The sequence below is a fragment of the Phacochoerus africanus genome, chromosome 1, assembly GCF_016906955.1.
Source record: "Phacochoerus africanus isolate WHEZ1 chromosome 1, ROS_Pafr_v1, whole genome shotgun sequence".
Taxonomy (NCBI): Eukaryota; Metazoa; Chordata; class Mammalia; order Artiodactyla; family Suidae; genus Phacochoerus; species Phacochoerus africanus.
The window spans coordinates 3,707,126-3,730,414 of NC_062544.1; the positions used below are offsets into that span (position 1 = coordinate 3,707,126).

The following is a 23,289-nucleotide window of genomic DNA, read 5'->3' on the forward strand; positions in this document are numbered from 1 at the left end:
GGTGGCAGCGGGGCAGGGGCCGGGGAGCCGTCCTGTGGTCGCCTGGCCTGCCTTGCCCTGGTTCACCTGACTGCACTCGCATCCGGATTTGCAGCTCTGTGGTCTGTCGCCGGCTGTCCTTCAAAGGCACGTTGCTGCGTGCGCTCCCCGGCGGGCGCGCAGGGCCTCAGCCGTCCCGCTGTTCCCTGGCGCTGACGTACATCCGCGCACACGTCTCTCCTCGTGTGTGAAGGTGGCTCTCGTCCCTGCGCGTGGGCGGTTTTCCTCATGCAGCTCCTCCAGGCTCAGGCGAGGGGATCCTCTTCAGGTGACAGACCCCTCTGCCGGGTCACTGCCCGGAAAGGGCAGAAGCGCAAAGGCGGCGTCCTGGGCTCATGAGGAGGAGCTTCCGGGTGGGATGGCAAGGCGGGCTGCCCTTCACGGCTGCCTCGTGTGTCTGCCGACGGGGCCGAGAGGGTTCCCGCGTCCCCACCACCGGGAAGTCCTGGCGACCAAAGGAATGACGCACAGATAGAATTTCCCCCAATGTCAGGGGTCTCACCGAGGTTGCCGAGGTTGGTACTTGCTGTCACCGTCGGCTAGGGGTCTTCTAAACCAGGGTAGGTGAATCCGTCGCTTGCAGAGTGGTGAGTGGGGGGCTGTGTTCGCGGCCGGCTCCAATTCTTCATCCTCCCAGGCGCCGACGGGGGGGCAGAGAGCTGCGGGTGCCCGTGAGTGTCAGGGCTTTGGAGGCCAAATCCCGAGAAAGACGGTCGCGGTGGAGCCGACACGTGATAAGGACATCATGGGTGCGGGGAGGCGACAGGGACTGCACGTCCCCCCGGCCCGGGCTCCCTGCAGCAGGTTCTGGGGGTGGGAGCGTCTCCTCTGCTCTGCGGTGGTCGCGCTGTTCCTTCAGGCTCTCCCCGGGCATCCGGCCCCCCTCGTTCTCCTCCGCGTGTCTTGCTGGCACTTACCCTCCCTCCAGTGCCTCGGCAGCCTTCTCGTTTGCCCTCTCCTCCACTGGATCATGTGCTCTGCAGGCAGAGGGACATTGTCTGGTTCCCACTACATCCTCCCTCCGGGAAGCTGTGTTGTGTGCGCTCCTGAGCGTCTGTTCACCGAGTGCATGGTGCCGGGAGGGGTGGGCAGAGAGGGTGTCGGGGTTCGGGAAACTTTCCTCATCAGCGTGACTTTTGAACTTAGATGCCAGGAGAAGAGAAGGCAGAGGGAGAGAGTTCCAGCAGAGGGCCAGCCTGGGAAGCCCTGGGACAGGAGGGAGGAAACCCACACGGACACAGGGTTTTCAAAGGAACGGCTCCAGATGGCGCAGCGAGGGTGCGCCCTGAGTTACCCTCTAAACACACTGCCGAGTCGGAGAAAAGGGTGCAGGGGAGGCCACAACGATGGGATTCAGGCCAAACAGAACAGACATCTAGGAGTCCCCGTCGTGGCGCAGTGGTTAACCAATCCGACTAGGAACCATGAGGTTGCAGGTTCGATCCCTGGCCTTGCTCAGTGGGTTAACGATCCGGCGTTGCCGTGAGCTGTGGTGTAGGTTGCAGACACGGCTCAGATCTGGCGTTGCTGTGGCTCTGGCGTAGGCCGGCGGCTACAGCTCTGATTAGACCCCTAGCCTGGGAACCTCCATATGCTGTGGGAGCGGCCCAAGAAATGACAAAAAGACAAAAAAAACAAAAAACAAAAACAAAAACAGAACAGACATCTTTGTGTTGATGATAGAGCCAGTTGCAAAACATTTTGGCAGTGTCTTATAAAATGAAACGCTGATTTATAGATGGCACAGAAATTTCCCCCATAGGTACTTCTGCCCGATAGAAAGAGACATAGTCTCACACAGACGAGTTCGCAGGTCCTCACAGCCTAACTCGTGATGGCCTAACTGGAAACTCATCCGTCAGCGGCGGCATGAACGTCAAGCGAGGTGTGTCAGGCAGTGGCTGCGACTCAGGCGGGCAGAGGGGGGCTGCGGGGAGTCGGAAAAGAGGACGCGCTCGCCCAGGCCCTTCCCCGGGGACGCGGAGAGAAGGCGGATGCAGCGCGGGCCTGGCCGTGTCTGGAATGAAGGGCTTCACCGGCAGGTCGGGCCGTGGCGTGGAGCTGGTGGAAGTGTTCTCTCTGTTGACCGCGGTGGGGGGACCTGGGCGGGTTCATGCGTCCGATCCCACAGCTGTCAGTTTTAAAAGAGGGCATTTTATCGTACGTAAGTTATACCTCGATTAAGTCGAGTAAACAGAAAAGATGAGCCATGGTGCTAGAAAAGGTATTTCCCAGAAACGGCCTGTCATAATTTATTAGAAACATCCCTTCCCAGGGAAAGCCTCCTGTGCTTCCAGCGAGTTCCGCCCCGCGAGTGCCTAGAGCACTGCCCGGGGCTGGGGGGCACGTGCCTTTCAGCGGGGGTGTCTGGGCCGAGAGGGGAGGCTTTCCTTTTCTTCTTGAGTTGGCCTTTCTTGCTCTTTCTGGGGGGTGTGTGCCCTGTGCTGTGTTGCAGATTGGATGAAAGAGCTTTTGCTGAGGGACAGGTTGGCTGGGGGGTGGATGGTGGGGGGTGGAGGCTGAGTTGAAATAACGGAGGTCCGGCCTCCCCAGGCTCCCACCTTTGAGCTGCAGGCGGCCTTGCCCCGCGCGCGCGAGGGGAAATCATTCCAGGAGATCTGCCGTCTGTCGTTTGCGCTCTTGACCAGACGTACAGGTTGTTGTCTTGCTCTCTCTCTCGCAGATTTTCCAGAGTCTGAAAAACTGACGTTGTTCATCGCCAACATGTGGCACGACGTGTTCATCTCGCCGTCGGCGATTAACCAGGCCATGCAGTTGGTGGCCCGGCAGCGCGCCCGCGGGGAGGTCCTGAACTGCCTGCGAGCGTTCCTCAGCTGGGAGAAGGTGAGGCTCCTCCGGGTTTCCTGTGACGCTGCCTCGAGATGTCGTACAGGTGTTGGCATGTGCTTTGATGCGAGGTGATGAACCTTTCAGAGATGTGCTTCTTCCTGTCGGATCCTTTCAAATAGCCATTTAGTCTGCGCCTGTGCGTTTGGTGCGTCCAGGCAGGAGACGCTTTGGGGGAAGCAAAGACCTGCGTACTGTGTGAATGCACAGAGTTTGTGTCCTGACTTAAGGCGGATGGAATCATGCACACACGCACACACGCACAGACACATGCATGTAAGGGCTCGGAAGAGGTACCAGTCATTTGCTTCTATAGCGGGTCCTTAGGGCGAAAGAGTGGTATCTCCATTCTTTGCCGTGGTGACTTTTTTGAATCTGATATTTTGTATTTTTCTTCCCAGTTGATGGATTTTGTCTCTGTCCTAAGTGCTGTGTGCTGTGGTTTTCTTTCATTATTTTATTTTCTTTAGTGACTGATGTGCTAAAATTGTACCTCAATTGGTGTTTTTTCTTCGTACATTTTCTCTGGTGAGACTCTGGATGCTGAGTTGTTAGTGGTAAACTCTTAAGAGTGAGGTCTTGAGGTCAATCGAGGGACTAACTTTTATTTTGTTCTGCTCTTCTTTAAATGATATATAACTTTCCTCTTTTAAAAAAAATTCTGGCTTGTGCATATAGTAGAATTTTATATGACAGTTTGCTTTCCTGAATTTAGTCCTTTTTTTATTAATATTCATTAGCCTCTTTTCTTATAAAAAGAGAAAACCATTGGTGGACAGATGTCGGGGAAATATTAAAAAGCGAGTCTGCAGTCACCTCTTCATCAGTCCACATGGACAGACCAGAGTGCCTCTGCCGTCAGAGGCCAGGCAGTCACTTAGCGGTCAGAGGAGCCCTCCTGCCTCCACACACACATCCCCGCCCCCGAGGGCACCTGCACGGCCACCACTGCCCTGACCCGCCCTGCGTGAGCCCTAAGCCTTCGCCCTTGGCCTGATCAGGATGCAGCCAGATAGGACTGGATGACAAAAGACAGCATTTATGAAGCATGTTAATAACTAATTTATTTAGCCTGTATCATAGCAAATAAAAATACAAAATCAGAGCTATAAAAAAATGAAGAATACTGCTGGGGGGGTGCCGTTATAGTCCAAAACTTCCAAGTTCTGTCAAATAATTCAGTAGATGTAATACACAAAAATCAGTAAAAAGATAGTAGATTTCAATAATATAAAAAGCCACCTTGAATGAACACTGTGTATTTTTTTCATGTCTTGACATTTGCAAAAACCAGTCATGAATTTGACTACATGAAAACCTTAATCTTTAAAAACTAAAAACTCTACACCCAAGATTCTCTGGCAATAATTCAGTAAAATTAGACATAAATAATTAAAAGATTCCATAAAAATGCCCTGGAGATTTAGATGCACAGTCGTGGGCAATCTGCAACCAAATAGAAACTCAAAAGTAAAATCAGCATTCTTTTTAAAAATCATCGGAAGGAAAACCCTTTATTCCAAAGAGCCCTCGTTTTTGGAAAACTTATACTCATTGCGATGGTTTAAGAGTCTTCATTACTAAACAAGTAATAAATAAAGCTGCCTGATAATCATCTTAAAAATTAAAACTTTGAGAAGGAATCTTAGAGAAAAAGAACATAGTTTAAAAGGTAATAATGGTAAGTAAAAAACAAAAAAATGCCTTTAAAAATCCTACTGAAGAGATAACAGTTCAGATTAATGAAAAAGAGACAGGCCAAGTCCGGACTGCAGAGGGCGAGAGAGGACGCGAGTGGAGGTGCCGGGAGAGGGAGAGGAGAGCCCTGCCCGCAGCCTTCTAGCCTCGGCCCAGGAGCCTCGGAGGATTACTCAGCAGCATAAACAGGGTCAGAACTGGTTTTAAGGTGAGAACACGTGAATAAACCCATTGTTTTCGGTTATAAAATGTTGAAAAGATGATTCAAAATTTAATATATGAGAAGCATGTGTAGATTCCACTTGAAATTTTATCCACTCTTTAAAGAACCAACTAAATTTCAGTCTTTTTTGGGTATGAGAGAAGATTGGAACCTCGCTGGTCATTTTTAATAATGAATCCCAACTTGAAAATAACACAAGAAAAAGATTATAAGTCCACTGCCGGGCCTGTATCCAGGGGAGGTCAAATATCTGTCCACCAAGCCTTGTACGGGAATGGCCAAAGCAGCATTATTCGTTATAGCCTAAAGCTGGAACTAACCCAGATGTCTCTCCATGGGGGAGGGGGACAAACTGTGGTCTGTCCATATGATGGGTTGCTACCCAGTCGTGAAAAGGCGTGTTCAAGCTACCTGTCCAAGCAAGAATGTGGATGAATTGTCAACAGAACATGCACGGGTTTGAAGAGGCCAGACGGAAGAGTTTAGTACGATTCATTGACTTTTATGACTTTCTGGAAAAAGCAGACTAATATTGGTCAGAAAGATGACAATGAATTTAAGGAATTTTTTAAAGATTAAAATTGCTTTTATTATAGCCTAGTAACTTTAATTCTCTGATTTGAGTTCGTGAAAATTTGCATTCCTCTCTGGATTGCAGTGGCTTTCCTATTGGACTGGATTCTGCATTCTGCATGCCGAAATTCCCAGGCCGGGGATCCAGCGTGTACCACAGCAGCAGCCCGAGGTGCTGCAGTGACAATGCTGGGTCCTTAACCTGCTGCACCGTAAGGGAATCCCTCCCTGGGGCTTTTTTATCTGGCAACCACCACTGTGTAATCATTTGAGGGCAGGCATTATGACTACGCTAGGACGTGGATCCTTACTCAGAACACAACTTTCAAACAGTGTCTTTTAAAATTAAGTGATTGTTCATCTGATGCTTGTTCTGCTCTTTGAGATAACTCACGTAAGATGTGTTGTATTTAAAACTCTAAATTTCCTTTTTTCTCTCTCTCTCTTTCATCTGCTAGAACGCTCCTCTAGATGTGGGCTTCATGGTCTCTAAGCTGCTTCTGACCATACAGTTGTGTCCAAACACAGAGTTTCAGTCCAGCGAGAAGTTCGGAGAAGACCTGAGTGACAACACGTGGGAGTACATCAGTGCCATCGACCTGCTGTGCTGCCACCAGAGGTGGGTGTGGACCCACGACAACATCATCAGGTGGGTCACGTGAGCTGCCGGTCCGTTCGGTCACTGCCGAGGTGTGGTGGGCGGCGTGTTCGTGCAGCTGCGTCCCGCAGCTGGACCATTGACGGATGACATTGTGATCGGGATGGGGGCTGGTAAAGCTGCCCTTCAAGTGCTTGTGTCGTTACCACGTCCCCTCGCTTGGCTTTTATGGTACCTTTCTTTCCCTCCTTTTCATTGTATTCTGTTTTACTGTCTTCACCCGGAGGAAAGCGAATCGCAGGCAGGGGGACTTGGGTTCACTGGGCCCCCGCAGCTGGAGGGAGCAGTGCCCGCATAACAGGTGCTCAGCGATCGAGCGTGGAGTGAGACGCAGTGACCATTATCCTAACGTGCTGGCGCTGTGGGGAGCCCACAGGACGGAGAAATGCTAACGCGACGGTTGGCAGCTCTTCTCACAGAGCCTCGTGCGCTCAGGCACCTGTTTTATGTGATGAGTTAACGTTTCTCGTGCATCTACCTTGGCAGCATCTTTGGAGAATGGGAGAAATAGTTCAATAATCATTCTGTAGTTAATGATGACTCTTAATTTTCTTATAACCCTGACTGAGAAAGGCTGGTTTCACAAAGGATTCACTGCAAAGGCTTCACCAAAGAATTTATAGCCTGTATCTTTGCGATGCCTGAGGAGTGCATCCTGTGGGCGACGGCTCTCTTACTCCTTCTTTCCTTCTTGACACTAGGGGAAGACTGTGCACCTAAATGTCACAAAAAAATTATAAGTCCACTGCCGGGCCTGTACCCAGGGGAGGTCAAATATCTGTCCACCAAGCCTTGTACGGGAATGGCCAAAGCAGCAGCAGTCATTGCAGCCCAAAGCTGGAACTAACCCAGATGTCTCTCCATGGGGGAGGGGGACAAACTGTGGTCTGTCCATATGATGGGTTGCTACCCAGTCGTGAAAAGGCGTGTTCAAGCTACCTGTCCAAGCAAGAATGTGGACGAATTGTCAACAGAACATGCACGGGTTTAAAGAGGCTAGAAGAGTTTAGTACAATCTGATTGACGTTTATGAATTTCTGGAAAAAGCTGAGCCACAATGGGAACTCCCAGTGAATACATTTTTAAAGAGAAAGCAAAGAGGACCTGCCACTGTTTTCAGCCGGTAGAACGTTTCTTCCGTGCATGTAAAGTGTGGTTCACTTGCTCTGGTTTAGTTCTTTTTCAAAACACAGCTCATTAGCTCTTCCCGGGGACACCAGGCTTTAGAGCACAGACGCTGCCTTACATCTGGATGCCCCAGACACTGTTCAGCATCTCAGCATAGGTGAAGCCTTGTGGAAGGGGTTACAGCACAATAAAGATGCAAGCGTGGGCACGGAGATCCTGAAAGAGGGCAGACGTGTGGTCTTCAGCGGTGTTCCCGTGTTGGCCTACAGCGCTGCCTCTTCAGAAGCTCCTCTGCACTGACTGACTGTCTCTTAGGGACCATTTTTAAGATAAGTCCTCACTGCTTGAGTGATGCTGGGTGTGCATGCTTCATATACATTCATACATGCACTTATAGGTATTTGTCGTTGTTATTTGCAGCAAGGAGCTGTGGCCCGTGATGGATAAGTGGATAAAATACAGAAAAGGACATGCCAACATCGCGTACACGCCTGACATTATCGTAGCGTCAGTACTGAGGCTCATTGGTGAGTTGTCTCTTGTGTCAAATTTGTTCTCGTTATTGATGGTATCCTGGCGGGAGAAGAAGTGTATAATAACACCTGTTGACTGAAACTGCGCTATAACGACTGATTTTGCCGCCATCAGAGTAGGTACTTGTGCACTGAATTCGTTTTCGTTACTCATACTCTTTAAAAATGTTTTGACTTTGTCAGAGGTTAAGATTTTTCATGTTTGTGTATTTTTTAGTAAGTTGATTCTCAGATAATAATTTTAATACACACACATGCACATACTTACATAGACATACCAGGATACATAAATTGCTGTAAACTCTAGTCTCATTTGATTTACAGAATTAGTATGTCTTTCCCTGCTTGCACTAGTTGTTTTTCATACTTGCTTAAAAAGGATAACTATACACCTACATAGTTGGGAACGAGTTTTATGTTGCTTCTGTATATTCTGAGCTGAACACACAGAAACTAAAGTCATTGTTTAAAAATATTTTCAATGAAATTGAGGTTCTTTTCGATCTCAGATCTGAAGGCCTCAGTGGTCAGTTAGTTCTGCTCCTCCCTCTCTCCTGAAAGTCTTTAGTTTCTCTTTCGCCTGCTTTTTCCTCTTTGCCCCCTCTCTGACAAACTGCCCTCCAGTCCCTGCATCGTTCTCCGCGATGGGATCTGTTCACGTTAGAAGGCTCTCCTCACTCTGACCTGACTTCTCTGCCTGCCGGGTGTCTGCTGGCCACGCACAGCAAGGTGCATTGGATTTCTGCATCTCGGCCCTTTAGATCCTCCCAGGTCGTCGTCAAGACTCTCTTTCTTTTTAGGGCCGCCCTTGCTGCATGCGGAAGTTCCCAGAGCAGGGGTCGGATTGGAGCTGCGTCTGCAGCCTGCACCACAGCTCATGGCAACGCTGGACCTTTAACCCACTGAGCGAGGCCAGGGATCGAACTCATATCCTCATGGATTCTAGTCGGGTTCTTAACCCGCTGAGCCACAATGGGAACTCTGTGTCTTGACTTTCAAGTACCTTTGGAATTTAATAAAAACTCCAAGACAGTGCCATTTGAACTGTCGTTTGAGAATTGTTAAGTTGATCTTGTAAATAGATCACAGTAGGAAATAGAGTAACCCAAGCTGATTCTGTTACTGTTCCTGCAAATGTGCGTTCCTGCATCATGAGCACTTTGTGTGCAAACATAGGGACGTTGTACTACACAGACATATAGACTGGGTCTGGACAACAACCTGGTTCAAGGTGGACGCCTCGTTTCCACTGGAAATGACCAAACATAACGCTTGGAATGAAGAAACCAAATAGGAACGTGAAGGAGTGGAGGGGTGACGAACCTGCCCCGTGGGTGCTTTGCAAGATGGGCTTGAGAACCCCTCGGATGTGGGTGCCCCGAGGAGCAGCGTCAGCCCAGAGCGGGATCAGCAGGGACCCAGACGGGCTGGTGACAGAGGTTTTGGCAATCAGGTGGTGCCACCGACATGTCTGGAAATTCTGGTTTCTGTAGTGGCTTCTCTTATGGATTCACGAAAGAATTCTTTGAACTAATTCATTCTAAATTGAGAAACCTTTTTTCGAATTTAAGCAACGAACATGTTAAGTCTATAAATACTAATGTGTTGACCTGGCTGAAGTATATCTCTGGCATTTGCTAGAATATGGTACCTTTGAAGCCCCACTTAGGAAACACCCTGTGATTTTATCTGTTACATTGCAGTGGTTGTCTCTTTATAAGAGTATTTATCGACTGTTAACAAGAAGGGGAGCAGGAGTGGAAGCTGTGTTTCTGGCAGCTGACCCCGTCCAGCCTCGGGGAAGCAGTCTGTGTGGCGGGGGTGCGGGGAGGGGGTTGGCCTCGAGTGTGGTTCTCTTCACGGAGCTTTTATCAGCTTTGGCTGATTGTCCGAATTGCCTGAAAAGCTTTTTTTTTGGTCTTTTTGTCTTTTCAGGGCGACTGCCGCAGCATGTGGAGGTTCCCAGGCTAGGGGTGGAATTGGAGCTGTAGCCACCAGCCTACACCACAGCTCACGGCAACGCCGGATCCTTAACCCACTGAGCAAGGCCGGGGATCAAACCTGTGTCCTCACAGATACCAGTGAGATTGGTTTCCCTTGAACCACAACGGGAACTCCTGAAAAACTTTTTTAAAAGTACAAATTCTCAGGGTCAACCAAAATTGCACAAGATTGTGGAAATAACTTTCAAATATGTACCTTAAAAAGTACCTCACGCGATTAAGAATTATATGTTAATAGTTTAATCTAAAAACAAGGATGTGTGATTGTAGGGAGAAAACCTGATTGTACGTTTTAGTCAAACTCAGGCTAATTTATTCTTTACATCTTTGAAATATAGCTGCTGAGAAAAGAGTTTATAACATTTATTATTTATTATTAGGGTAATATGTGTATATTTACATAACTAAGAGTGATATATGGTATATTTACACTGTAGAAATAATGTATGTTTAATATATAGTTAGTAATATTGTGTAATAAAATAACATGTAAGTTAAAAAAAGGTAGAATAAAGGGTGGCTAATAAGAAAGGAAGTACAGTGTCAAGATAAGATCCGGCGTTAGGACCGCGAACACGGCTTATGTCTGCAGAGGGACCAGGTCCAGCTGACACACCTGGTGGAAGACTGGGGTGCAGAGGGCGGGGTCGGCGGGGCGGGGGAACCGGGCTGAGCTTTGCTGCTCTGGGTGTCTTGGTGCCGAAGGCCTCCCTGATTTGCACAAAGCCAGTGCTGGGTGCCCCGTGATGGGGAGGGGGGGGGCAGGAGAGCAGAAACTCTGCCGATGGGGCAGAATCCTGAGAAGCGGCCTTGGAGGGGATGTGTGCTCACCTCCCCGCACACCCGTCTGAGTTGGAGTTTGAACTGTTTCTAAGAAGAAGCTTCCTGCCCTTCCTGAGGCTGACACTTACGAAGGAATTTGACAGATAATGAAGTTGGGTGATTTTTCAGATGCGTTGGTTGGCTGGGATTTCGTGATAAAAAATGAAGCCGCACAGCACTCATTCATAAAATAAAGGAATTGTCTGTATTCTTAACTCCGGATTTGTAAACCGTGGGGATAAAACAAGCTTCTGTTGAAGGATCCCGTGTACTCTAATGCTGGGTTGGGGTGTGAGCAGCGCTGGTAGCAGACGGGCACGTGGGATGTCCAGGCGGGTGTCTCCTAACCTCCCTCACGTGGCAGCAAGGCACGAACGAGCGTCGTGTGTCGTGTCTGGGCTGCTCCAGGCCCGGGGGAATGTGCAGGACTGGGAGAACCTGCTCCGGGCCGAGGGGTCCTGGCCAAGCCCAGGCTTGGAGAGGGTGGAGTGGCCCCTCGGTGGGAAGGGACGGAAGTTTGCCTGCCGCTGGACGCACTGGGGTAGAGCTTTCTAGTGACGCTTGGCCCAGCAGTGTTAGCAGAGCCTTGACCGGAGAGCAGTTCCTCTTGTGAGGCCTTTGCCATTGTGGCTGCGGTAGCCACGGCTTGTTGGTGTCTAGCCAGTGTCTCACCCCATCTTTCAGCTGTCTTTGCAGTTGTTCTGACTCATCCTTTCCGTAACATACCCGCACCTTAAAACCTTGAAGGAAATCCCTGGGTAACGGTCTTGCTCTGAGGGCCGCCTGTGGCCAGGGTCCCTCCCCTGCGGCCCCAGCTGCCCTGGGCTTCCCGGAGTGTGGAGCGGGCTGTCCTTGACATTGAGATGAACTCCTCGTTTCTTACTTGAACTTTAACATGGCTGAGCCGCCCTGGGCTCACTCGCACTCCTTCTCGAGGGGGGCTTTTCTTCCCGTCTGTTGAGCACATTTGCCCATGATCTTTGTCATCATATATTGGAATCTCTTCCCCAAAATTGTGTACCTCTGACTTATGATTTCCTTTTATTTTATAAAAGGATAGCTCTGTCAACTTAAATAGCTTATAAAACCCAACTCACTCCGCATTTTTAATTAAAAGAGAGGGAGCCATTGTAGCACAGTCATGTGTTATCTGCAGACACACGCGTATCCCATAGCCGAGTGACCCCATAGCCGTCCGTGTTGGGCGTACGCCCTGTCCTTTCTCTGTTGTGAGTCATGCATGGAGCTCCTGATATGTTGTCCCTGCTCTGGGGGCTTGCGCTTAGCCCTTGGAGCTAATCACCAGGAGATACTTAAGAAATATCTGGTCTTTGAAAGAAAGGAAATTCCTGATCTCCGAGGTACATTACTCTTCAGCCTCAGTGAGAGACTTTCCAAGGGATTATCCAGAGGTTTGCAGTTTCATCCTGGCTTGGGAATTATCCTGAGGTCATTGGTCAGTAGGAATGTACCGAGTGTGCTGCGTGTCACAGTGTTCAGGGTGCGTGGAACTAGCCCTGAGCCACTTCCCACAGCAGTCACGTGCCTGTTTGACCACAGTCAACGCCGAGGTGGGGCTGATGGCCTGCTTCCCCCAGAAGCCTGCGGCTGTTCTGAGTGTTGAGAGAGAACGTGGGCACAGAGCAGTGAGCATGCAGGTGGTGTTGTCAGGCGGGCAAAGGAGGAGGACTCGGCTAGAGTGGGCTGGTACCCATGGGCCCTGTGAATACAGGAGGGTCCAGGTGAGTGGGGACTAGCGGATGATGTCCTGCTTAGTTCCCCTGGTGACACCCCCCCCCGAGAGCTTTTATCACTCCAGGTTTTATGTATCAATTATTGCATTAATTAAAACTGGAACTCAGAGTTCCTGTTATGGCTCAGTGGTTAACAAATCCGACTAGGAATCATGAGGTTGCGGGTTCGATTCCTGGCTTGGCTCAGTGGGTTAAGGATCTGGCGTTGCCATGAGCTGCGGTGTAGGTTGCAGACACGGCTGGGATCCCGCATTGCTGTGGCTGTGGTATAGGCCAGTGGCTACAGCTCCGATTTGACCTCTAGCCTGGGAACCGTCATATGCCACGGCAACAGCCCTAGAAAAGGCAAAAAAAAAAAAGACAAAAAAAATAAAAATAAAACAAAATAAAACTGGGACTTAACAAATAGCTATTCATTTAAAATGAATAATAATAGGGAGTTCCCTTTGTGTCTCAGTGGGTTGAGAACCTGACCTTGTCTCCATGAGGATGCAGGTTGGATCCCTGGCCTCACTCAGTGGGTTAAAGATCCGGCATTGCTGTGGCTGTGGTGTAGGCCAGCAGCTGCAGCTCTGATTCAACCCCTAGCCTGGGAACTTAACATATGCTGCAAGTACAGCCCTAAAAAGCAAAAAAAAAGAAAGAAAAAAAAAACCTTAATAATAATAAATGAGCATTAACATAAGTGAGTTCTTAAATGAACAATAACTATTTCTGAAACAAGAGTGAGACGAATGGCACATATCTTGGTGCAGACCTCTCTGCTGTCCTCATTCCTGGCAAAGCTGGTCTCCCGTAGCTGCTGCGCATTCAGCCTCTGGCTGCCTGTTGCCTTGGCTGACGTATCTGAAGAAAATCCAGTCTCTTAGAGATAGGGAGTTGATAAAAAGAGTGATTTCACAGGTCATGGTGTGGAATTGAGCAAGTGAAACTTGCTCAGAGACGAGTTGCAGTGTGAAATCTGAAACCTCGTGGGTGAACCTGGCTGCTGTGTGGCATGAAAACCCAGGCTCTAGCTGACATGCGAAGGGGCTTTTGCCCACTCGTGACTTTGTAACTCGTGCTGCTCACTTGGAAAATAATGATTCCACAGCCCTATCATCACTGATCTCATCAGAGAAATCTTAAGTATTTGAAGCTGTCAGGCTTAGGGTAGCCAATGGAAGTTTATCCAGAATTCTCATTTTGCTTTAAGAGCTCCCATTTTACCATTGACAATAATGATAAATTTCTTTGCAGTGACAGGTTCACCCTACTCATTTTTGAGAAAATGTGTGTCTCGGTCTAAACAGCCCTAGTTTGTCAGTCACTCTTTCAGTAGAAATAGGGGTTTCACGGGAATGGCACCCAGTTCCCCTCGCAGCCGAAGTGGCTGCACAGGTGCTTTTCCTGCTGGCAGCCAGTGTGCAGGGCGCCCCGGGCCTGCCTCGCACGCCCTTCCCGCTCCATGCACGGAACACAGAAGAGTTGTGTACCGGGTCTGGATTTCATAAGCATCACAGTTACTGCTTCATCCAGGGCATTCGCGGTGAAGCTAGCTTTTTGGTCGTGCGCCTGGCAGTGGAGAGTGACCCGCTTGCAGCACTGGTCCCACTGTCCCGACTGGTGCTGAGGGTCCAGAGGTCTGGTCTCCCCACCTTCTCCATGGGTACCCATCTCAGCACTTGGGAAGCAGGCAGAGAACTAGAGCGCGTCCTCGGGAAAGTAGTTTTGACCTTGAGGACTCTGGGGTTCTGTCGAGCACACCGGGGAGCCGCTGCTCTGCACGAGAACAGAGGTTGCATTAGACAACTCCACTGGAAGAGCAAAGTGTGCTGTTGGTTTGGCCTGCTCACCCAGTACAAGTGAGTCATTTCGCAGTTCCGGTTGTGGCGCAGAGCAGATGAATCCGACTAGTATCCGTGAGGACGTGGGTTTGATCCCCGGCCTCGCTCAGTGGGTCGGGGAATCCTGCGTTGCTGTGAGCTGTGGTGTAGACGGTCAGCTGTAGCTCCGATTCCACCCCCTTGCCTGGGAACTTCCATAGGCCGTGGGTGCAGCCCTAAAAAGCAAAAACAAATAAATATATAAAAATGGAGAAGAAAGGAATTTGTCATTTCACGCAGCCTGCTGGCTGAAACCATTCCTTCTGCTTGACTCCGTTTATTGTGTGATAACCCGGAAAGCAGGGCCTGTGTGTGCGAATCACAGGAGGGCGGGTGAGTCACTTCCCACCCCCACGCCCACGCCACCCCCAGACAGAGGGTGCTTCCTGGAGTCTTGACGCTTTGCTGGTTAACCTGGTTCCCTTTAAGAATAGGGACTCATTTCAGCTTCCACTCCTGATGCCGCTGTGATGTAGGTCGCATTAACAGGAAGGAAGAGTTTTAAATTCTTATGGAAAGTTAACATGGAGCCACCGATTTGTTATGTTTTGGTGTCTTTTCTCCCCCAGGTCGTTTAGGGCAGTTGGGTCTGAAGGAAGGATTTCCATCTGCCGTGAAGAATATTAGTGCAGTGATCGGCATGTTCATTCAGCACGCCCAGGACGAAGGTAACGCTCGTGTTTCCTAAAAGCATTTTCCAGTCATCCGCGTGCCTCTCATCACACCGCTTTTTGAGTTCCCCCCCGCCCCCGCCACGCTCCGTGTGCCTGTCCCTGCTCGGGGCCGAGGGGTGCGGGGGTTCTGAAAGCTGCAGTCGGCCCGCGCCCCCGCGCAGCGCTGCCTTTCAGCCGCGGGGTTCCTGTCGGCTGAGTGGGCGGCTCAGGAAGAGGGCAGGCTTGCTGTGCTGTGCTGCCGTTCCGTCTCAGAACCTGCCAGCCTCTCTTCCTGCTGCCCTTGACCTCGGGCTGGGGACTCAAGCTCGGGGGCCCGCAGAGGCCTGGCCGAAGCTGCCGCGATAGCGGTCCTTCGCGCTTCGCATCCCGAGGGGACCTGGGGACGGTCGCCTCGCGGGCCAGCCTGCCTGGTGGTGGTCTCCTGGTCTCCGGGCGGCAGAGCCGGGCATTGCCCAGTCGTCGTCTTTTGTGGGAAGAGCTTGAGACTCAAGTCTCCCTTGGAAGCGATGGGTCTCGTCTTTAGTCGCAGTGGAGGGGTCGTGCAGTGACCCAGTTTCCCACCAGAAACACGCTCGGGGACGTCTGGATGGACCTCCAGATGATCGGAACCGGGGGTTCTTTGTCGTCCACCTCCAGGACGAGGCTTGGCAGGCCGAGCCAGGGAGAACGTCCTTCTCCTTGATTTTAGCCTGACTGCCGAGGTCCAGCCTGTGCACACGCGCTCTCACGGCTCCCCTGGGCCGGCCTCGGGGAGGGGCCAGGAGAGTGGCTGACGGCTCGCTTGCCCTCCGTGCTGGGCTGGGCATTTCTGAGCCGCAGGAGACCCTCTTCTCAGGAGGAGCCTTGGGGCCTCATGCCTGCCCCTCTGGGTTAGGCTGGGCCTGCCCCACAGCGCCCTCGCGGGGGGTCCCCAGAACCGCCTTCCTGGGCGTGGCTCTTCTGGGGGTGACCCTTGGGCGGGGGCGGCTCTGATGGTTTTATACACAGGAAACCAGCTGAGGTCTGGAGCTCTTTGCACAGTGCCACGTGCTCTTCTTACTACAATTACTTTAGAATCACTGGGCCCTTACTGTTAAGCTTTGTTGTAGTCTTTACTGTGTGCCCTGCTCTAGTCTCTAATTACCTTGCAGATCAGGGCAAAAATAATTTAAAAGCTGCAGTCCTATGTACCATTTTGGCATTTACACTTGACTGTTCGGGTTCGTGGTGATGTTTGTTTACTTGTAAATAGTAGTAGTTTGCCCCGTTGGGTGTTGCATCACTCACAACAGCTTATATATTTAATAAGAAATTGCAATGAAATAACTCAAATATTTTAAACTAAATTCGTTCAGTGAATTAAGCTTTAAAATTCAACTGAGTTAAGTTTGAACTAAGTAACCCCTAAATAAACTTGCGAGAGCTCTGGAGGCGACTCTTCTGGACCTGGACCTGGACCCTGACCTCCACGCTCGTAGCTGCTGTGCACAGTCAAGCGCCGCGGGCTGTGTCCCCTGGCTGCGCTCTGGGGAGTGAGAGCGACCAGCAGCAGCGTTTCCTTTGTTCTCCATCCGCCGTGTTCTCCGAGCCCTAAGTCCATCTGCAGGCGCTTTCCCGTGCGGGTCTAGAGGAGCATTTATTTGAGGAACGCTTTGGGACCCCCATGTCATTAAAACTTAAACATGGGGGTGACCACCCCCCACCCCCCCCACCCCCCCGCCTCCCGCCTCCCGCCTCCAGAGCTGCCCGGAAGGCTGCGCACTGATCATGGGAGGACAGCTTTGGGGCCCCGCGCGCTCTGCGCCAGCTCGCCGTCCTGGGGGTACAGGCTGGCCCAGGGACCTGTGCGGAGGAGCGGTGCTGCTTTGGGTTTTTTTTCCCCCCGTTGTAGAAGGGACTTTTTCATGGTGGGTTTTTAAAAAAAATACTTTTCATTGTCGCAGAGAAGTCGTCTGTATTCGAGTAGATGAACCGCTTTAAAGTTCTGAATAACAGAGGTTTTTCTTGTGCGATGACTGATGTGGAGATTCTTTTCAGATATACCGTGGGGCATTCAGCTGGCAGCCGTGTACGCTCTGTGCGACCTGAGCCCCAGCAACCCGGAGGAGATCGCCAAGATCCTGGAAGCTTGGCGCCAAGAGACTTCCCGCAGCGTCCCCGCCGCCGTGCTCGGCTCGCTGGAGGAGGTCCGTGCGCTGTGCGCCCCGGAGCGCAGCTGACCGCCCGCCGCGCCCGGAGAAGTGCCTTCCGGGGGAAGCAGATGCGTCAGCTTCCGGGGTGCAGAGCGCGGTGCAGAGAGGTGCGAGCGAGCCAAGCGCCCAGGGCGTCCGCGCCCAGGGCTGTCGGCGCGGTGGCTGCGCGTCCCTGAACTGAACACATTTCACCTAAGCTGTTGCGATCATACGGCACGTGGATTGTAGTTTGCTGTGTCTTGGTCCAACAACAGACACTTGAACTTAGCCCTTTTTTGCTGCAGAAAGTGTCCTTTTAGTGGCTTTTTAAAATCAAGTGGCATTTTGTAATGAATTTATTATAAAAGCATTGATTTGGTTTCTGAGCCAGTGTGGACTTTGTGCCCGCAGGACTAACCAGGACAGAAACGGAGAGGCTACAGCAGAGCTAGGAGACCCTTCCCCTGTCTTAGCTGGAAACGGGCTCCAGCGTTCTCCCCGAGGCCTAGTGTGCTGAGCAGAGGGGGCAAAACAGGGAGAGCCTTCAGAACCTTCTTGGAATGCCTTTCTCCGTGTCTCTGAGGTTCCTTACAAATATTTAACTCAGTATCAGGAAAAGGAGAACCGCGGAGGAGGGCTGCGCGGGTGTCGGTCCCTGCCGTGCGCGCGCAGCCCTGCGCGGGCCGTGTACATACGGACAGCCTATAATGTGTTTCACATTTGATGATATTCCACTTTGGGAATTTTAGTATTTGTACATAGAAAATGGGTTTAATAACTCACCGTGGTCCTGATTTGTCTTATAGTCATCATTTCTTAAAACTCTTGTATGTGTTTTTATAATAAAAAAATAAAAGTAAGCCATGCCGTGATTGTCCTCATCAGCGCCGAGTGACACGCAGCCTTACTTCCATCCAACCAAAGGCGACCAAGTCCTCGGCGCCAAAGATGGAAGAGCCCGCCTTCCACGGGCGCCCCCCTCCCAGGGGTGGAAGCTCCCTGGCTTTTCCCGGCTCACCGCGATGCTCTGGGGGGCATCAGACACCAGATGAGCGCTGATGGGCCCTCAGGATCAGACTTTTAACTACAGTTGCTGCCTTTAAAAGGGACGTTTGATGATTCTTTCCTTCCTCTTTCCTCCCGCCTGGTAAGTAATAATAACAAGCAGAGGCTGATGCCCAGCTCCGCCTGGCCTCTGGGAGCTCCCCTTGCCGCGCTCCTTTCCTCATGGTGACGGAGCTGTGCTCTCTGCCAGGGCCTTACCCAGAGGAGCTGGCCACGGAAGTGGCCAACTTCACAAAGGCCGGTCGTCTGTTGGTGGAAAGGAGTCCTGCGCAGTCACCCTCACGCCTCAGCAGCCAGGCTCGTCAGGTTACGTGCAGAGAGGGAGAGAGGCGTGCAGTCCAAGAGCAGGGACGCTCCTGGCCTCTGCCCGTCCCAGGGTCCCTCCGAGGAACTGACGCATCCGTGAGTGAGGACCAGAGAGGAGGCAGCCAGCCTTGAAAGGAGGGGACCCTGGACTGGCCTCCCTCCCAGGTGGGCCTTCCTCCTGGAAGGGCCTCCCTCCTGGACCAGCCTCACTCCTGGAAGGGCCTCCCTCCTCTATGAGCCTCTCTCCCGGACAGCTTCGCTCCTGGAAGGGGCCTCCCTCCTGGACGGGTGGGTGCGCAGGCTCTGGGAGGAAAGAGCCTGCCGTGTATGGGCAGGAGGCTGGGGTGGTCAGAACACGCTGTGTAAGGAGCACGTGTCCTTTCTGCAGTGACACAGCCAACTGCCTCTCTCTGGGACCTGGGCAGCCCCGGGCTTGGTCATGCTCATTTGAGCAGGGGTGTCCAGTGAGCGTCCGGTTCCCCAGGCTGCTCTGTGACCCAGACAGAGGAGGGCGAGGCAGGAGGCACACCCGTCAGGAGGTGGTGGTTGGTGTCCTGGGACAGGTAGGAATCAAGATACCCACAGTGTCAGGGTCGGCATCTGGGTGTGGTGACAGGGGCTCCAGATATGGTGGCAGGAGTTGCAAATCCTAGGCATGTGTTTGGGACATGAGACTTCCAAGTGGAGGCGGCAGGGAGCCTCTGGGTGAAAGTCAAGTTCATGCAAAATGGGGCTGAAGGTAGGAAGCAGATGGAGTGGAGAGGGTATTTAAAGCACGTGGCGGGGTTCCTGTCGTGGCTAAGCAGAAGGGAATCCGACTAGGAGCCATGAGGACGCAGGTTCAATCCCTGGCCTCACTCAGTGGGTTCAGGATCCGGCATTGCTGTGAGCTGTGGTGTAGGTCACAGATGCAGCTTGGATCCTGTGTTGCTGTGGCTGTGGTGTAGGCCGGCCGCTGTAGCTCCGATTCAACTCTTAGCCTGCGAACCTCCGTATGCCGTGGGGGTGGCCCTAAAAAGCAAAAAAAAAAAAAAAATTAAAAAATAAAGCACAGGGTCATCTCAGAAGAAAAGTAACTTCCCTTACTCACTGTGTCCTGTGATTTGAAGATGAGCAGGAGCAGGTGCAGGAGGCAGGCCAGGTGGGGCAGGAGGGGTGTGGCACCTAGCCCGGGCCTGGATGGGGTCTGGAGGGTTGGAAGGCAGGCAGCAGCCACCTGCGCTGCTCAGGCTGCGAAGTCTGGGGAGGAGGGGGCGGATTTCGTCTCCAGTGAGCGGTGCTGAGCCTGCTGAGCCTCCCCCAGGGAACCACAGGCTCTGCTCTCACTGACTTTCCTGAGCCCAGGACAACCCCTGTTTTGTAGGGTCTCCACCAGGCTCTCACCCCAGGCACCCTGAACACCTCAGCTCCCAACTCCATGGATGTTTGATGTTTCCCTGAAGTCCAAGCCAACATCGATTAGATTTTTTAAAGCAGCCTTATTAAAAACGCAGGAAGGAGTTCCCGTTATGGCTCAGGGGAAACGAATTTGACTGGCCTACATGAGGACGCAGGTTCGCTCCCTGGCCTCGCTCAGCGGGTTAAGGATCCAGCGTTGCCGTGAGCTGTGGCGTAGATCGCAGATGCTGCTCGGATCCTGCGTTGCTGTGACTGTGGTGTAGGCCAGTGGCTACAGCTCTGATTCGACCCCCAGCCTGGGAACTTCCACATACCCTGAGTGTGGCCCTTAAAAAAATAATAATAAAAAAAAAAACCACAGCAAAACCTGAAAGGAGGTCACCATCCAGAGAGGAGAGGGCTCAGGTTACACCTGCTGACCTGCGGACTGGTTGGGGAAAGAGGGCTGCTAGGCCACAGGGTACAAGGCCCTGTAGGGGGCATTGAGGAGGGGGCTCGTCCTCTCCTAGCAGGGGCAGGAAGGGGTGGGCTCTAGTGGGGCAGGGGGTATTACAAGGAGCCGGTGGGGCGATGACAAAGGGTCTGGTCATTCTTGTCTGGACCAGAGGCTCGAGTTCAGTCTCCTTGCAGGGCTCTTGGAGCCCAGCAGTTTCTAGAGAGAATAGTTTTCACAACGGCAGGGTTTCTTCTACTGTGTGGACGCACCTGCCAGCCCCACCCCTGACCAGCGCAGGAAGGTCACAGGACACTTGATCCTGAGCCGCTGTCATTTGGGGAGGCTCCCGTCAATAATCCAAAGGCTGGCAGGACTGCTCTCAGTAACCCCGAGGAGGGCTGTTGGGGACAAGCTGCCAGTGTAGGCTATGTCCTTCCTCCAGAGCCTCGTCAGTGCGGAAACATCTAGAAAAGCAGAGTTGAGTTCTGTTGTGGCGACGGCTGTGCTCTAGAGTCGCAATATCCGTTCCGGAGCTGTCATCGGCCGAGAGAGAAACCAGACAACCAAACAGGACCCGAGTCCTGCCTTTAAATGCTCAGGTGCTTTATGAAATGTGATCAGCGCCTCCTGCAGGTCAGTTTGTAGCCACTCTTCCAGCCCGAAACTCAAGGACCTTGAGGGTCGAAGTGGGAGCTCCCTTCAGGGAAAGAGGAAAAGGGCAAGGCCCTGGCAGGTCCAGCCTCCTCTCTGAAAGCCTGAACCCCAGGACCAGCCGTTATTTGCATATTGACAATCTGTTTGCTAAATCAGCAGTGGAGCAGAAAATAGAATTTTTGAATCATTTGCTCTTGACCTTTCTTATTTCATATTTTGAAACTCAAATTTAGCTCCTATCATCTTGGCAATCATTCAGAATAATATTTTTAATGTGTCTATTTGTTTAGGAATGAGGAAATGAGGTTTCTGGATATTGATGCAATTTTGAAATGCGTAACTTTATTCTCAGAAATATGGGCATTGAAAAAACTAAAGATAAATGCAATTTCAGAAACTGTAAGTTCACTTTCTTTTTCTGTCTTTCTTTAGCTGTACATCCCATTTTTAATGCACTTAAGAAAAAGGAGGCATTCCTCAGGGCTCAGTGGAAACAAATCTGACTAGGAAGCATGAGAATGCAGGTTCAATCCCTGGCCTCGCTCTGGGGGTTAAGGATCTGGTGTTGCCATGAGCTGTGGTGTAGGTCACAGACGTGGCTCGGATCCCAGTATAGGCCGGCAGCTCTGATTCAACCCCTAGCCTGGGAACCTCTATATGCTGCAGGTGCGGCCCTAAAAAGACAAAAAAAGAAAAAGAAAAGAAAAAGGAAATGCTTTTTATTGTGAATGGTGTGTTTTTATCCACAGGTTGAGCTTTGCATTACGTCCTTACCTGGCATTTGTTTCCACTCAAATTCCACAGTCTGACCAAGTGAGGAGAAAGGAGAGGGGGAAAGAAATCTTAAAATAAGAAAACCCTTGCTCCTGGTGTTCACGCTGATTTTTTTTAATCCTATTCAAGTGTGTTCAGTGGAAACTACATTGACTTTTTTCAGCTCTCTTGCGCCACTCCTCGCAGGAGGGGCCTGCAGCTGCCTGATCTTCCCAGCAGGGGGCGCGCTGCACCTGGCTCGTGCACCCAGAACCGGGCACCCATCCAGAGGCCCTCCTACACCCAGCAGATAAACACAGGTTTAGGAGGGAAGAGAAACAAAGGGATAGTGAGGTATATTTCAGACGAACCTAATGCCTCTTCTTCCCCTGAACATGCTTCCCCTGAAACTTCCGTGGAGAGAAAGGCTGCGGTCGGCTGGTGGCGGCAAGGCTTCCAGAAGGCTTGGAAGGGTCTCCAGCCTGGACGTTTTGAGAGCTGAGAAATCCCAGCCTTCCCCTTTCACCTGAGCGTGGTGCAACTCACCTGAATCACTGGGGCTGGGGGCACAGGGCTGTCTCTCAAAAGGAGGTTGCATCAGGATGTCAGCACTCTCTTGGGATTCTAATTGGCTCTTTGCACCCCCTGGGGCTCGCGTTTGTCTCAGTGTAGCAGGGATGTAACAAGCCCCGAATGTTATAAATGGTATTTCTATGAGTCACCTCAGGAATTTTGAATTTTGCGGGGGTCAAAACTTTTTTCTACAGAAAATACAGACAATGCCCAAGCAGATAATGAGAATCTCAGCTCAGGAGCTGGAGACAGTTCCTTTGCCTTAGCAAAGGCCACGCTTGACTCAGCAATTCAGTAGGATCCTGGTGCTTTGTTATTTGACACCATTTATATCCTTCACCACTAGAATGAAATTATTCTGATGGTTTGCTTTTACTTCTGTTGTTTTCCCGTTGTTGTTTCTGGGGTTTTTGGGAGGTGGGGAAGTGGGAATTTGCTTTAAATGTTCATACACAGTTGTCATCATGTTCTGTTAACCACCGAAGCAATTAATTTCATGCGATTAACTTTGTAGAATGTTTGCTTGCTCGTTTGTCAAGAAAGACTTTTTTTTTAAAGAGCTGAATCTGCACTCTCTGGAAGATGCTGGGCCAGGGGTCCAGAGCTGCAGCTGCAGGCCTACACCACAGCCACAGCAATGCAAGATCCAAGCCGCATCTGTGAACTATGCCACAGCTTGCGGATCCTTAACCCACTGAACAAGGCCAGGGATCAAACCCGCATCCTCGTGGACACTATGTCAGGTTCTTAACCTGCTGAGCCACTGAGCCACAATGGGAACTCCAAACGTTTTGTTTGTTTGTTTGTTTGTTTTGTTTTTAGGGCCGAACCCGTGGCACATGGAGGTTCCGAGGCTAGGGGTCTAATTGGAGCTACAGCTGCCAGCCTACACCACATGCACAGCAACACCAGATCTTTTACCCCCTGAGGCCAGGGATCAAACTCGCATCCTCATGGATACTAGTCTTGTTCGTTACCGCTGTGCCACCTCGGGAACTCCCTTCCCCTCCTTCTTTATTATTCCCGAGTTCCCGCATAAACTCCCACCACAAATCCCCACCAGGGACCCTCTCTAAGCCTAGCACCTCCTCGCAGTCAGGCTGGCATCACCTTGAACTCAGCCCATCCCTTTCGGAT

At 51.3% G+C, this 23,289-nt stretch overlaps 1 protein-coding gene across 3 annotated transcripts in view; it reads left to right on the top strand.

The window, feature by feature from the left end:
- ICE1 (interactor of little elongation complex ELL subunit 1) overlaps positions 1-17,827 on the top strand; it is a 59,298-nt gene extending 41,471 nt beyond the window's left edge. For 2 of the 3 annotated variants that reach the window (XM_047766885.1, XM_047767018.1), the window contains 5 exons: positions 2,723-2,883; positions 5,839-6,029; positions 7,587-7,693; positions 14,713-14,811; positions 16,834-17,827. In XM_047766885.1, the coding sequence (XP_047622841.1) occupies positions 2,723-2,883; positions 5,839-6,029; positions 7,587-7,693; positions 14,713-14,811; positions 16,834-17,015 (740 nt within the window). In that variant the 3' untranslated portion in view covers positions 17,016-17,827. Of the gene's footprint in view, positions 1-2,722; positions 2,884-5,838; positions 6,030-7,586; positions 7,694-14,712; positions 14,812-16,833 lie in introns of those variants that run through there. The other variant, XR_007133140.1, reaches the window with a different exon arrangement.
- The last annotated feature ends 5,462 nt before the right edge of the window (positions 17,828-23,289 follow it).